The sequence below is a fragment of the Acinonyx jubatus genome, chromosome D1 (assembly GCF_027475565.1).
Source record: "Acinonyx jubatus isolate Ajub_Pintada_27869175 chromosome D1, VMU_Ajub_asm_v1.0, whole genome shotgun sequence".
In the NCBI taxonomy this organism is placed as follows: Eukaryota; Metazoa; Chordata; class Mammalia; order Carnivora; family Felidae; genus Acinonyx; species Acinonyx jubatus.
In genome coordinates, this window is record NC_069390.1 from 47,627,242 (window position 1) to 47,642,540 (window position 15,299).

Genomic DNA, 15,299 nt, shown 5'->3' on the forward strand with positions numbered 1-15,299 from the left:
CCCAAATAAACAGCAGCTCTCATGGCATGCAATCACTCGGACATTCTTAAGGACCAGCTGTCGACCCTGGAACGTCACCATGTCAGCCGAGGCAAGCCCCAGAGCGGCACAGAGGATGCATGAAGAGTCTGAGTCACGAGGGATTTCAAAAGCCATCTCCACCCAATCTTTTCCCCAGCAGGTCTCACCTGGATAGCCTCCTGGACAGGACAGCCACTGTTTACAAAACTCCCGGAACAGCCAGGGTCCTCCCCCTACCCTCCCTCCCAAGGCTCCCCCTCAAAGTTCCTCCTCACAAGGCAGAGGCAAGCCTGCTGGGAACTGCTTTTTCCCCCTCCCAGATCTGTCTTCAGATCAGTGAGGACAGAGAACTACTCTGCCCACCCCCCAGGGGTCCACTCCCTGTCTTGGGAACTGGCATCACACCATTCCCAGAAAAAACCTAAAGGCAGTGCAAGAGAGGTCCCTCGGCAATGACCAGCACTCTTTCCCTCCCCCAGCTTTCCAGTCCTGGCTGGACACTCACAGCACAGCCACTTGAGGGTTCAGGGACCGGCCCTCCTCTGCTGATGAGCTGCAGTGCTCACCAAGGAGGGAGGGGCCCAATGCAGGGAGACGACTGACCGCCTGACACGTTAGCTCAGCCAAGCCCATGAGCATCCTGGGGGTCATGGCACAAAGTCCCCAGGCTCCCTGCACTCTCCCCTCCAGAAACATGGGAAAACCAATGCCTGCGGCAACAGCCTTCACCTCTCCCCTACCACCTGTGGTAATGCCCTGGGCGCTATCTCCACAAGGCCACTGCCCTGCCTGGGGAGAGCGAGAGCAGCCACTCTCAGGTACACAGGTGGCCACCAGCAAACAGAAGCTCCACATCTAGGATGCAGAAGGGACAGGTAGTACCACCCTAAGAACATGCCAGCCTATGATGGAAAATCATTGCAGGAACCCACAAAGCACTGGGGAAGGGGACAAGTACTCTCTTTCTGGTATGATTGAAGTGCAGGCAAGCCCAGAGTTAAAGGGTGAGCTGACCTTTCCCAGCCCCTTCCTACAGAACAACCCCCATGCAAAGAGAGGCAGACCCGGGGAAAGCTGGCTTACGTGGGACCATCCGTGATAAGAGCCAAGATGTGGCTCATGTCCACTGTGTAGGTCTCCAGGTCGGGGTAGGGTAGGCTGTGGGGCTCCTGGCGCTCCAGCATCTTCTTATTATCATACACGAAGAGGATGCCCCCCTGCATGCAGACCAGGTAGCCCAGGTTGGGGGGAGCATCATCCAGACAGTAAGGGTCTTCCTGGGGTGGAGGGGGAGGGTGGAAGTCTGCAAAACAGGATTGAGTGATGGTAAAGTGCCCTTGACCTCTTGAGCTCACAGGAGCTCAAAAGTCACATTCCTTAGCCCTCTAATGAGGGATATCCCCATCATCTTATCTAAAACCTAACCACCCCACCCACCCCCACCTACCCTGACATCATATATCTCCTTCCCTGCTTTATTTTGTTTCCTTAGCATTTGCCACTATGTAAAATAATTTCACTTACTTATCCTAGGTAGTATATGTTTGGTTTGTTTACTACTGTATCCCCATTTCCTAGAACAGACCCTGGCACATGGCTAGCACTTCAGTAAATATTTTTAATTTAACTGAAATGAACCCCAGCCTCCTGGGCATGACAGGGATGCCAGGCCCATTAAAAAGGGCAGCTGTGTCCTCTCCTAATAAAAGAACAGGCAGCACTTGGGACTGCCCAATGGGAATAATTGTCCCTGTCCTCCCACATCTTCCTGAGCCGAGGGCAGCCAAGAAGCTGCATGGAAAAGCCTCCTCCTCCCCAAAGTGAGCACAGAACAGGCAGCTTATCTCCCACAGAGCAGGGAATGGCAACGACAGAGCTATCTGTCCCCACAGCTGTTAGCCCACAGGAGGCAGAAAACACCTCTTGGCTATTTCCCAGCTATGAGACCGAACAAACCACTTCAGCTCTCTGATCCTGTCTGCTCATCTGAGAATAACACAACCTGCCTTAACGGGCTGTGGTGAAGGCTGCAAAAGTGGGCATAAGAAATGCTTTGTAACAGTAACGCCTAACCCATAAATTAGAGGACATTATTCTCATTACTCTTATAATGAGTATTCCTAACTCTTGATAAGCTCTGTCTCTGGCCAGGGAACGGGTTCTACTAAATAGCAGTAAAACTGGGGGCTTCAACTCTGCACATCAACCAACCCACATAGAGCCCACCTTCTCAGATGCCAGCGAGAGCTAGGGACACTCCCTGGAATCTTCATCAAAGAAAGCAACCAAGGCAGTGTCCCCCATTCAGTGCTCAGAACAGACTGTCCCAGAGCAGGAGTGAGGCATCACAGGGGCTGAAGCAGCACAGCCCCAGGCTAGCTCAGGAGTCCCTAAAGTGTGCCAGGGGCCTGTGAGATGCAGGCAGGACCAAGGCCTGCAAGAAGCCACAGCCTCTGTCTTACCACGCTCATTTCCAGCCCCCGGGGTACTCTGCTTTGTATAGAGTACACATTTGACAGTCATTCCTGTCTGCCCTTGCCCAAACTGGGGCAGATGGCATCAACTTGCCTCAGACAGATAGGGAAATGGGCCCCGAAGTGTTGAGATACACCCAGGGTCCCAGGTAGCAACAGATGCCCAAAGCCCAGGTCTCAGAGCTGCAAGGAAAACCCAGACAGGAGAAGACCTGTCGACAGCAGTTACACCCAGCAGGCAGCCAGGTCCTTGGGCACTGGCACAGACCACCAGGCCCTCATCTGATCCCCCACCACCACCTTCACAGATAGTGGTTTCTTGTTGTATTCATTCACGTTACCTAACTTACAGCCTCTACTGCTCCTATGTCCTTCACAGGCCAGTCTCCACCAGAAATCATCCTCCCATCTCTGACCTCCTCTTCCCCAAACGCTGCAGAACAGGCCCAAGGCATAGGTATTATTCCCATTTTACATATTGAGAAACTGAGGTCTGGCGAAATACCTTGCCCAAGAATGTGGTGGAGCTGAGACCAGAATGCAGGTGTGTTTGATGTCAAAGCCTACTTTCCCTACCCCCAGAACATGCACTCTGCATCTATCCCCACACTACCCCAACCCACCAGCAATTCAACTTTACTGTCTGATGGTGTTGTGTTAAACACCCAGAATGAGATTGCCTATGTCTCTGGAGGATTCTCTAGCTCAGGGACTATCTTTTGCCTCTCTCTTAACTTCTATAGCTCAGCTCTGCCCAGAGTCGGGTACACAGTGCGCACAGAATCAGACATTGGGGAAACCAGCAAACGTGGGTGTAGGAAGCCAATACCAGAGCCTTGCCCTTAAAACACCATGTGGGAGAAATACATCCAGCCAGAACAAAGAGAATACATCCAGCCAGTACCAATTCTTGGGCCGTGCCCCACTTGGGACCCACATGCACCCACCTGGGAGGCCCTCCTCTGGAGGTGCAGTGTCTACCCTCCGATCACCCAGGTACCGGGCCGTGGTCCGTGGGAAGCGATGGTAGGCAAGTCTGGCATACTTCTCCCGTATCATCAGGGCCTTGGCTAGGCTTTTGGCAGCCTGCTCATAGTCCTCCACGGTGATCTGCAGAAGGAGGTGTGCAGAGAAGAGTCCGCATCATAGGCCTGAGACCACTGTCCTTAACAAGATCTACTGTAAAGTTGGCTTTCGGCTGGTGGCTGGGAACTTGGGCTTCAGGGGGCATTCCTCCCACTGACTCATACGAGCAGCTCACCCAGCCTAAACTATACAGTTTATGCTCGGTTTATGTCGAGCACCTGATTTCCTCGGGGAGTCTGGGAGACAACGTTTTTATTAACCTTAGGTGCTGAGTCTCTAATGAGCTTCCATGGTAGACGACACTTCAAACTTGTCATAAATCAATGCTGATAGAATTAAGTATGTTCTGGTGACTCCACGGGGAGAGGAGTCTGGCCTCTCCATACTCCACCCCCTGTACCTTTTCCCGGTGCTGACTTCGCTCTGCATCCATTTGCTATAATAAATCCTAGTCCTGAGTATAACTGTGTGCTCGGTCCTAGACGTCCTCTTAGTGAATCACTGAGCCCAGGGGTGGTCTTGGGGACCCTTGGCACAGGAGGAGAGTTACGGCTGCCAGAGACTAGGGAAGAGGCAGGTACTCTAGCCTGCACCCCCAAGGCCAGCCCCAAGTCCTGCTGATTAAACCACAAGCCTGCTGTTGCATCCTGAACATGAAGAGGCAAGGCCAGAACATATGTCTGATCAGAGGGTGAGTATCATCGCTTTCACATGAGGGACTCACCTGAGTCCCTCAGAGGGAAAAATAAAAACTCTGCATGCTCTGTCTGCTGCTTTGCTTTGGCTTCTGATTCGTGTGTTAATCATTCAATTCACCCAGGCAACAAGCGCTTGTTGACAAGTATTAGATTTCATTTTGGTCCTTACGGCAACCCATTTTACAAATGGGGAAACCACAGCCCAGAGAGGCCCAGAAGTTACAAAGTCAAACTTCGGATTCTGATCTGACTGGGTCCCAAAGCCTAAGCATGTTCTGCTTTCCCAGAGCTGCCTCGTACTCAAAGACAGACAAGATAAATTCCCACCTTCCACTGGGCTCATTTACCTCTGTGCATTTGGCAAGGATGTGTGTGGCAGAAACATGAATGTGTCTGGGGAGACAAGCCGTAACCAGACAGTCGTAACAGGAGGTAAGTGACACAGCAGAGGGAGGTACAAGATGCTGGTGGAGCATGGGGCGCCGGGGTGGGGAGGGTGGCAGGGGTGTTCCTGGAACTTTTCCTCCCTGCTTTAATTAAAAATCATTTTTAGTTTTGGTGCACCTGGGTGGCTCAGTCCGTTAAGCGTCTGACTCTTGATTTCGGCTCAGGTCATGATCTCATGGTTCATGAGTTCAAGCCCCGCATCGGGCTCTGTGCTGACAGTGTAGAGCCTGCTTGGGATTCTCTCTCTCCCTCTCTCTCTGCTCCCCTCCCCCCCGACTCACTCTCCTTCACTCTCTCTCAAAATAAATAAACATTAAAAATTTTTTAAATCATTTTTAGTTTTAAAATACTTTAAACATAAAGACAGCACTGAAGATAATATGACAGACACTCATGTGTTTACCTTCCAGAGCTAAACTTTTAATGTTTTTCATTACTGTTCCAGATCTCTTATATACATGAATAAATAAATCATCATAGATATAGCTAAAACTCTACCCTCCTTGTTCCTTCACCCTACTCCAGCCTCAGAGGAAGGAAGTTGGTATATATCTTTTCCATGCATGTTTTTATACTTTCACTAAATGTTGCTCCTCACTTTGGTTAAGAAAGTAACTTCTCCTTTCCTGATTCCAAATGTCCCCATAAGAATGTGTTAATTCCATTTTACACCTTCCAGTGGATGGCTTCTGAGAGTAGCAGGAATAGGTGAGAAGACACAAACACCTTAGAACCTTAGACAAAAATATGTCCCTGCCAATGACAAAGCCAAACACCTTGCAGAGCCAATGGACTCAGCCTGGCAAGGGGCTCAGGCCATGGCTAGAGAGGGTACTTGGGATCCCAGGGAACGACCAGCCATCGGCCCACTTATAGATACTGCAGGCCCCATGCCGACAGTGGGGGCCAAGGTGATCTGCAAGGTCAGCCTGTTTCTCATGGACTCATAGTTCTCTGGGGACCAACCGCCCAGCTCAGGGGGCTCTGTGCCAGGAAATCAATGGAAAGAAGCTAGCTACTGAACCAGGCCAACATCCTCCCATTCAGCTGGCTTTCAATCTACTTCAACTCCCCCTATTCCTGTTCTGCCCACATGTCAGAGGCCAGGTAGACACCAAGGACTCCTGGTCAGGATACTGCTTCTTTGGGGAAGGACTGCATTGTTTCCAATCCAACAAAATTCCCATCCACAAGAACTTAAAGTGTGGTACATCCACACAGTGGAATATTATGCACTTATATACATATTTAAAAAAAAAGAACAGGGGCGCCTGGGTGGCGCAGTCGGTGAAGGGTCCGACTTCAGCCAGGTCACGATCTCACGGTCCATGAGTTCGAGCCCCGCGTCAGGCTCTGGGCTGATGGCTCGGAGCCTGGAGCCTGTTTCCAATTCTGTGTCTCCCTCTCTCTGCCCCTCCCCCGTTCATGCTCTGTCTCTCTCTGTCCCAAAAATAAATAAAAACGTTGAAAACAAATTAATATTAAAAAAAAAGAACAAGGAAGTTCTTTATCTATTGAGAGGCATTATCTCTAAGATGTACCGTAAAGTGTAAAAAGCTAGACTCAGTATAATGTGTAAACTACCATTTGTGTAAAAATAAACAAATTATATGTGCCTAATTAATTGTAGGTACATAGGTTATTTGTGTGAAAACACACAAGGGTTGCCTCAAACAAATAACATATTTTTTAAAACTACAGGGTAATGTATAAGAAAAGTAGTAGCTACTTTGCTTTCTCAGATATATCATATATTCTAAAACCACTGTTAAAAAGAAGAGAGAACAACAAGGTCAACTGAGGTCAACAGGTAGCTGGTTGAGGGCCAGGGAGATAGAATCAAACTTAACCCTGGCACTAACTGATATTTCTCTTCAAGAAGTAGGGGCACCTGGGTGGCTCAGTCGGTTGAGTGTCCTACTTCAGCTCAGGTCATGATCTCTCAGTCCGTGGGTTCGAGCCCCACGTCAGGCTCTGTGCTGACAGCTCAGAGCCTGGAGCCTGCTTCAGATTCTGTCTCCTTCTCTCTGTCTCTCACCTGCTTGTGCTCTGTCTCTCTCTGTCTCTCAAAAATAAATAAACATTAAAAAATTGGGGAAAAAAAAAGGAAAGAAGTAAGCAATAAAAATGCATCATCCAACCAAGAAAATCAGCACATTTTTGGTGACTGTATTAACCGACTTGGTATAAACCAAGCTTGTTCATTTTCTCCTCAAACCCCCTCTTCCTGGTTGGGAGAGTTTGGCCTGTATTTAAGGATACTGAGCCTAATCACATAGGAGAAGCTGAACAAGCAATAACTGATTTCACGCAAACCTGGACTTCAAGTCCACTCAACACTTGGAAACACTGAGGGGTCCGAGCTAGCATCTTCCTTAGTGGGCTGCAGGGACAGAGAGAAGCATTCTGGACCCAGGGAATGCATGGAACTTGCAGGCCACAGCCACAGCCCACTGTGCTAGCCTGCAACCCTAGGCCCCCCTCACGGGGATGAGCAGCACCCTAGACATACCCATACCCCACAACCTCTACTAAGACTCTCCTTCTCTTCAGACTTCTGTGCCTCCTGCCGGCCACCTCCTAGATACCCACAGACGATACCAGGCTTCAGGGCTGGGCATAGTCCCCAGTGGCCCAGGGGACCCTGGCCTCTGCACAAGGCCATCAGCCTTCATACAACCCCCAGGGGAGTGGGTAGAGAATGGGGAGTGGGAGACATCTTACCCCGGCACAGTAATCTCCACTGATGATGACCCGCTGGAACTCGGGAATGGCATAGGGCCCTGGCGTGGGCTGGCAAGTGGCTCCAGGGAACACAGGGGTAGTGGGAGACAGGACCGGACTGGCTGTCGGGGCGCCCTTCCAATCTTGCTGCGTAGGCATTTGCAGAGACAGGGACTGGGACCGAATCATCTTGAAACTTTTCTTTCTAAAAGCCAAGGACAAGGAAAAGTGGGAAGCATCAGTCACTAATTGGGGCAAGTGATAAAGAGTCTTTGTTATGTACATGGCAGGAGAATTTCCCTCTGATTAATCACTGGTACTGGCCCTACCATTAATAAGTAGCCAATTATGGGCGCCTGGGTGGCTCAGTCAGTTAAGCTTCTGACCGCAGCTCAGATCATGATATCGTGGTCCATAAGTTTGAGCCCCGCACTGGGCTCTGTGCTGACAGCTCAGAGTCTGGAGCCTGCTTCAAGTTCTGTGTCTCCGTCTCTCTCTGCCCCTCCCTGCCCCCCTCCCCCCCCCCCAGTCTCTGTCTCTCTCTTTCTCTCTCAAAAATAAACATTTAAAAATTAAAAAAAAAAGAAGTTGCCAATTATGCCTTCCTCTTGCACACATCTCTCTGCCTGAGGTACAGAACAGCCCTCAGATACCCCTCCCTGTGGTCACTAAGAATGGTTGTGGCCTGTGCAGGGCACACAGAACATTAGAGAAGGCAACTGTCTTCGGAGACAGAGAGCAGACCATACTGCAGGGGTCTAACACCAAAGGCAGGAGTGAGGACCATATTAAGTCACCCAAACTCCGAGTCCCAGCATCTGAACAGCCTCAGAAGGACAATGAACAGGGTCACAGACAGATAACCACCTTGTATTTCAAAGCATTCAAAATTTGGGGCACTGGAGCCAGAAGAGCTCATGATGACTAACTAGTCCCACCTCTTTTTTTCATGAAGGAGTCAGGGGCCCAGAGATGGAAGAGGGCTTGTACAAAGTCACAGGGCAGGGTGGCAGTTAGCCCATAGCCTACCGCCTCTCTGGGAACTTATCCACCCCGTCACCTCCTCTGCTCCTTCCTGTGCCTAATCTGTGCCATCCTGGCTGCTGCTACTGCTGGGCAGGTGCAGATCTGTATCTCTGTTACGAGAAAGAGATCAGTCAGCATCAATCTCAGGTCCCTTTGGTCACTTAGCACCAAAAGATGATTTTACAAACTCTCAGGGAAGTGGGCATAGGTTGGTTTTAAAGTGCCACAAGCTCATGCTTATTTACAGTGATTTGTGAACACTCACCACCCCAAGTCCTAGGATCTCCAGGAAGGGAGTTAACCAGTAATGAGGTAAAGCCATGAGCACTCCCCTCTCCTGGGAGGAGTTCTGACTTTAATGACCCCAGGCCCCCAGCATAGCCACCCAGCAGTGCCCAATGCCAGAAACCAGCTGAGGACTCAGCAGGATATCCAAGGCCTATAGTCACCAGCAAAGGCCTCAGTGGCCCACAGACCCACAGAACCCCTCTCTCCTCTAGGTGCCATGATACCTAGAAGGGGTGGAAAAATTGGTTGATCTCCAAACAGGCCTTATGTGTCACCTGGAAGAGGTTACCTTCCTCCTGACACTTGACCAGGTCTCCTTACAGGCCCGTTGCTAATTTTTCAGGAACCACATTTACCTCTTCTGTCTATACACCCAATGCTTGCCATGGCTCTCAGTCTTTATCTGCCCACTTGTGTTATCACCTCTTTGGGGCAAGGCTGTTTACACCTGGAAAGTAGAGGCAGCCCCTTTTCAAGAGTTTGACTTTGCCCTGACCTTGGGCCTTGCATAACAGATGCACTGAGTTGTTCAGGAAAGGCAGGCTGAACTCCAGGAACCTACAACCCAGGCTCTCTCCAGCCTGCCATCCATCCTTTCCACAGAGCTAAGCTAAGCAACATGCCCCCAAGGAAGATGTCAACTCATGCCAGTCAATCATTCCTCAAAGGCAGATTTACCTTGACCAATACAGTTCTCACTTTGGCATCTTTTGGTTATTCACACCTACAGGAAGAGCTATTACTTTGGGCTCCCTCTAACATTCTGACCGGTTCAGCTGGGTCCCATAAGACTCTGGCATTTGTGTCATTCACATGCCTGCCAGCTCACTGTTTTGTCTCTTTGCCAACTTCACCCCCATGCTTCAGCCAATGCTGCCTGAGGGCCAGTCTCACCAGGGAGAAGCAAGGTAACATCTAAGGTGAGCAACAGGTAAGAAAGGTAATAAAGCCCAGTATAATCAGGAAGCTGGAAGGCTGCCTAAGCCAAGAACCCACCAGGCTTGTCCTAGGAATGTCCATATTCCTCTGCCTCAGTGAGAAAGCCAGTACCCATCAGCAGGTGCCCAAAGAGTTCTTCTTGAAGGCATCCATTATGTCTCCTGTCTTGGTCTTCAAGTGAGCACCAGACTGTCACATGTGAACATCTGTGGGCTAGGAGCTCAGATTTTGCAGGCACAGGGATAGGTTAAACAACAGATGGGGCAACTCCTCAGGGCTTGCTCACCTTGGGCAAGGGTTTGGAGTAACAAGAGCTAACCATTAAGCTTATATCTCAGAACATTGGAAAAGCTAACTGGAGCCCAAGGAGAGGGCCCTGTATTGTTTCTATTGGGGCACATAACATATTGCCACAAGCTTGGTGACTTAAAAACCACACCCATTTATTGGCTCACAGTTCTGTAGGTGAGAAGTCTGGGTAGGCTTGGCTGGGCTCTATGCTCCAGGTATCAAAAGGCCAAAATCAAGATGCTGGCTTCACTGAGCTCTTACCTGGAGACTCTGGGAAAGAATCCACTTGCATGCTCATCCAGGCTGTTGGCGGAATCCAGTTCCACATGGCCATAAGACTAAGGTTCCTGTTCCTGGTTGGCTACTGGGCAGGGGTTGCTCTCTGATTCTTGCACACAGCCCCCTCCATCTTCAAAGCCAGGCATAGCTGCCTCTGTGCTCCAAACCTCTCTGACTTCCCTTCTCCTACCAGCCAGAGAGAGCCCCCTACTCTTTATATGTGTGTCATTAGATCAAGTCCACCTCTGTAGCCTCCTTATCTTCAAGTCTGCTACTGTGCTACATATGACAGTATAATCGCTGAGTGATGTCTCATCATATTCAGAAAGTCTGGAGATTAGGGAGGGCCATCTTTGGGGAGGGCATTTTAGAAATTCTGTCTACTATAGGCGCATATCTAGTATCCATTCTATTCAACCAAGGCTCAGCCAACAAAGGTGGAAAGCAGCAACTGAGTGACTGAATATGCGCGTGTGTCCACACACCTGTCTTTCTTTCCCTCTCAAGGCTGTCTGAAGCCCCGCATGTGTAACAGCAATAAAAGAAGTTGTCTTTTAATAAGCTTAAAGTAAGCTTTATCTGAATTATAGAACAAGGGAGTGTCCTAGCTGGAAAGGATTTTAAACACTACACACCCCAGTCCTCTCATTAACACTGCCTCTGCTTGAATACCTCCACTGACAGACAGCTCATTACATTTCTGGATAAGACATCAGCAATCAATCATTTGTTCAAGAAACACTTACCAAGCACTTACTCTGGGCCAGGCCAGTGCTAAGCACACAAACAAGGTGAACAAAACATGATCTGTTGCCACTGTTAGAAAGCATTTCCTTATGATGGGCCAAGATCTGTCTGTCCACAGTCCCACCTGTTCTACCTCGTGCTAGCCCTTGGGGCATCAGAATAAGCCAGCTCTCTCTGCCACAGCTGGCACGCCCCCTCTTTCCCCCACCCACACATCCACCTGGCAGAAACTCACTCCTACCAAAGAGCTGGCAGGGTGTGGGGCTGTGAGGATACCAGCTCCAGGCCAAGCCTAAGGGCCCAAGGGGCCAGGAGCAGCTTTGTCCTCTCTGAAATGGATGGCACTTCTGGGTCACAAGAACCTTCTTGCCCAAACAGGTCCTTAATACAAGGACATGAACTGGTCACATGGGCTGTTATTATGGTATCTCTTAGCACCTGTCTGGTGCCCCTCCCGCCCAACTCTATGGCCCTCAGCTGCCCCTGCCATTCACTATGTCCCCATCATTACCCTGCTCCATTTCCCAACCCTCCTCAACATCTGGGCACCCCAAAGCCTTCCTGTAATAACATTTGATTCATGTGTTAAACCCAAGTTAAGAACCCCAAGACCCTCTTCAATCTTCTAGAGAATAGCCAGCATCTTCCCAGGGACCTTCACAAGCCCACTGCCCTTATGTAGTCTGTCCAGAGGACTTGAAGGCTGGGAAAGTCACCAGACCAAACCTTTCACCAGAGGCCCTCAAATGTGTACAACAAGTCATTTTATTCAATAAAGTACCAAGTGCCAGCCCCCAGGGCTAGACAGATAGAAAATACACCTTGGACTCCAGGGACTGACTGACTGATGATGGCATAGATGGCCAGACAACTCAGCAGACTGTCACCACACAATGTCGTTGGTGTGTGAGAGGCTCTGGATATTTTGGGATCCCAGAGGAGACACCTAATCACACTGAGGGTGGGAGCAGTGAAGCAGCAGGATCAGAGATGTCTCCCTGCATCATTCTCAAAGGGAGAGGAAAACGCTTCAGAATGAGCAGGCTTGTTTGAAAACCTCCCTCTCACATACTCAGATCATTCTGGTAGCCGCTACCCTTCCAGATGAGAACTACCACTTTAAAGGTTTGGGGCAAGAGGGGTCGCTGTGTGGCTCAGTCAGTTAAGCATCTGACTTCGGCTCAGGTCATGACCTCACAGCTTGTGGGTTCAAGCTTTGTGGGTTCAAGCCCCGCATCAGGCTGTCTGCTGTCAGTGCAGAGCCCGCTTCTGTCAGATCTTCTGTCCCCTCTCTCTCTCTTCCCCTCTCCCTCACTCTCTCTCTCTCTCAAAGATAAATAAATAAACATTAAAAAAAATTTTTTTTAAATAAAGGTTTGGGGCAAGAGCCACAAACCAGCATAGAGATTTATTCACAGTTTTAATTGGAATGCCATTAGGTGGGGCAGGCATTCCCCACCTCCAGAGGCTCAGCTGTTGCTCTTGCTTCCACTGTCACCGCAGTGATTCATGTGAGAATGGGGAGCAGTGACTGAGACCAAAGGTCCCAGCCAATCCAGAAGGAAGAAAGCAGATACAGCTGACTATGGTGCACTTCCGTGATGGGCAGACACTAGGAGAAGGAATGCCAGGCGCTTGGGCCCTGTGGAGAGCACTTACTCCATGTGCCCACCAAGTGACCAGTGGCCTGCTCGGGGCGGGGCGGGGGGGGTGTGGCTTTGAATTGCACACTTGAAGCCTATCAGGTGTAAAAATTCACAACCTCAACCCTTGTTTCTTCCTTCACTTCCCTCTGATAACCCGCCCTCCCTTGTCACTATCCCCCTCTGCTCTCTCCTGACCAAGCATAGGACTCCACTGCCCACCAACTCCCTTCCCATTGCCCTTCTTCCCCAAAGGCCCCAGCTTTTTGTTCTTAACTTTAAAAGCAGATGAATCAAACGGGTTTAAATGAAGCTGCTTTGTTAATGGCCCTGAATTTTAAAAGTTGCATAGCCCTAATTTAAGAAATTTTATTAAACAGGGGTATCTGGATGGCTCAGTTGGTTGAGTGTCCAACTTTGGCTCAGGTCGTGATCTCACAGTTCCTGAGTTCCAGTCCCACATGGGGCTCATGGCTGTCAGCCTTGTCAGCCTGTCAGCTTCTCAGTGCAGAGCCCGCTTCAGATCCTCTGTCCCCCTGTCTGTGCCCTTCCTCCACTTGTGCTCTCCCAAAAAATACTTAAAAAAAAAAAGAAATTTCATTAAACAAAATGATTTAATAACATTGTAGCTGTACTATGCTCAACTCATAACAACTATCTGTTTATCTGTTTTACTTGGGAAAGCAGCTGTTCTAGAAAGCTACATTTTTCAGACAAAGTCTGTCCCCTTTATACCCTAATTTAAAAAACAACAACAACAACTATGATGTGGCTTTTTAAAATGAAATTCATAATTCCTATATCTTAATCAGAGCGTGCCGAACATAATTGCAAGTTCTCTCGATGACTCAGAGACATCACCGTGTTACCCAGTCATGAGCTTAAAGGCATTTTGTCCCAAGACTTCAAATTCTTGTGTCTGCTTTTCATAGTTTCCTCCCTCACTGGTGACTGTCAAATAATAATGACAGAAACAAGAACACTAATGATGTTCCAAGTGCTGTCCTAAGTAGTCATGCATATTAGCTCACTTAGTTCTCCCAAGGTAGGTGTTTTATTACCCTCATTGTGCAGATCAGGAAATAGGCTCCTGCAGTGAAGACCTCGCCCAAGTGCACTCAGTACTAACACATGGGCGTCATTTGAACTCAGTGGCCTTGACTCCCACGCCTGAGCTTACAGTCACCACAATGACCCTGCCTGTAGAAATTCCTCTCCCCACTTCTAGTCTCCTTCCTTAAATCTGTCACAGGATAAGAAACAAGATCACCAAGCTTATTATATGAAGTAAGAATAAATAGGAGATCGGACGAGAGTACTGGGGACATGACAGCTGAAAGCTACTAGGGTTTCTTTGGGGAATGATAAAAATGTTCTAAAACTGATTGTGGTGATGGTTGCATAACTTTGCAAGTATAATAAAAACCACTGACTTGTACAGGTTAAATGGGTGGGTTGTATGGTATGCGGATTGTATCTCAATAAAGCTGCTCAAAAAGAAGAAATGGGAGAGCTGGGGAGCACTAATGTACATTTTGGTTGCACAGACATTTTTCATGTCACCATCAGTGTTGGCTAAGTTCCAACTTTGTACTTTAGTAGGGTAGATGCGCTCTGGCTAGGTAGGATGATAAATTCAAAGTGGGCAAAGGCAAAAAAAAGGAGGAGTGAACAAAAGAGAGCTTCTGGGTACTTCTTAGGTTTTCCTGTCTTCTTTTCTCTGCCCCCTAACTTTGATTCCATAGATGGTCCACCCCTCTTGGACCCACCCCCTGACCCACCCCCATGTCCCAACAGAGTCTTAGCTAATGCCATCTTCCTAAGGAAGTAGAGCCCAGTAGCAAGCTGTCCCTGCTGGCCTCCTCACCCAGCCTGGGGGAGCAGTGATGGAGACCAGAGGTCCCAGCCTCTGCAAAACAAGTGCTTCTCTGAGCAGGCTGAATCACTGGCTCCCTGGAAAGAGCCCCCAATCCTAGAAGGGCTGTGTCTGAACCCAGCTCAGCTCTTACAGCTGCTGGCTTCCTGGAGCCAGCCTCCATGTTTTAGGTGCTCATCTTTCTTATTCACAATCCAGTTTTTCTTCTTTTTGGAATAAACTGTTTTATTTCCTGATTTTAGTTTGTGCCTTTACATTAGACCTCCAATAGTCTTTGCTTGCTTGCTTGCTTCGTAAAAGAGAAAAAGGCAATGGTTGTAAAGAAAGGCTTTCTCCAAGTGCCAGGAATATTCAGGCTTCTCAGAAGAGCCAGGGTGAGGAAGGGCTTTTTCCAAACGATGTCCCTTCTTATGTCACAGTTTGAAACACAAACCCACAGACTCTGGGTATCTGGAGATGTGCTGCAGGCTCTAGGCCTGTGGGCTCCTTGCAGGATGCCTCACATCACCACTTACATTCCAGAGCGTCAAGGAGGAGCCAGAGACAAAGAGGAAGCTGGGGAGAGGGTTCCTCCAGGGACTGTCCACGTCTGAATGTTTGCATAATGGTGCCTCTACTGAGCAGTGAGGCTGAAAGAAAATTAGGGATGTACCGCTCTGGAGAACACTGGGACTTCTGACAGGTAGTCTGCGGATCCGTCCATCCTTTGGCAGAAGAGAAGCTTTTCTTTTGGGAAGCTCTGGCCCAGCTTCCTTCATTT

The 15,299-nt window shown here is 49.1% G+C and overlaps 1 protein-coding gene across 8 annotated transcripts in view; it reads right to left on the bottom strand.

The window, feature by feature from the left end:
• AMPD3 (adenosine monophosphate deaminase 3) overlaps positions 1-15,299 on the bottom strand; it is a 47,260-nt gene that overhangs the window by 18,331 nt on the left and 13,630 nt on the right. For 7 of the 8 annotated variants that reach the window (XM_027073163.2, XM_027073162.2, XM_027073160.2 and 4 more), the window contains exons 3-5: positions 7,451-7,655; positions 3,443-3,605; positions 1,105-1,324 (exon numbers count right to left, since the gene is read on the bottom strand). In XM_027073163.2, coding sequence (XP_026928964.2) covers positions 1,105-1,324; positions 3,443-3,605; positions 7,451-7,655 — 588 coding nt within the window. The remainder of the gene's footprint in view (positions 1-1,104; positions 1,325-3,442; positions 3,606-7,450; positions 7,656-15,299) is intronic. The other variant, XM_027073165.2, reaches the window with a different exon arrangement.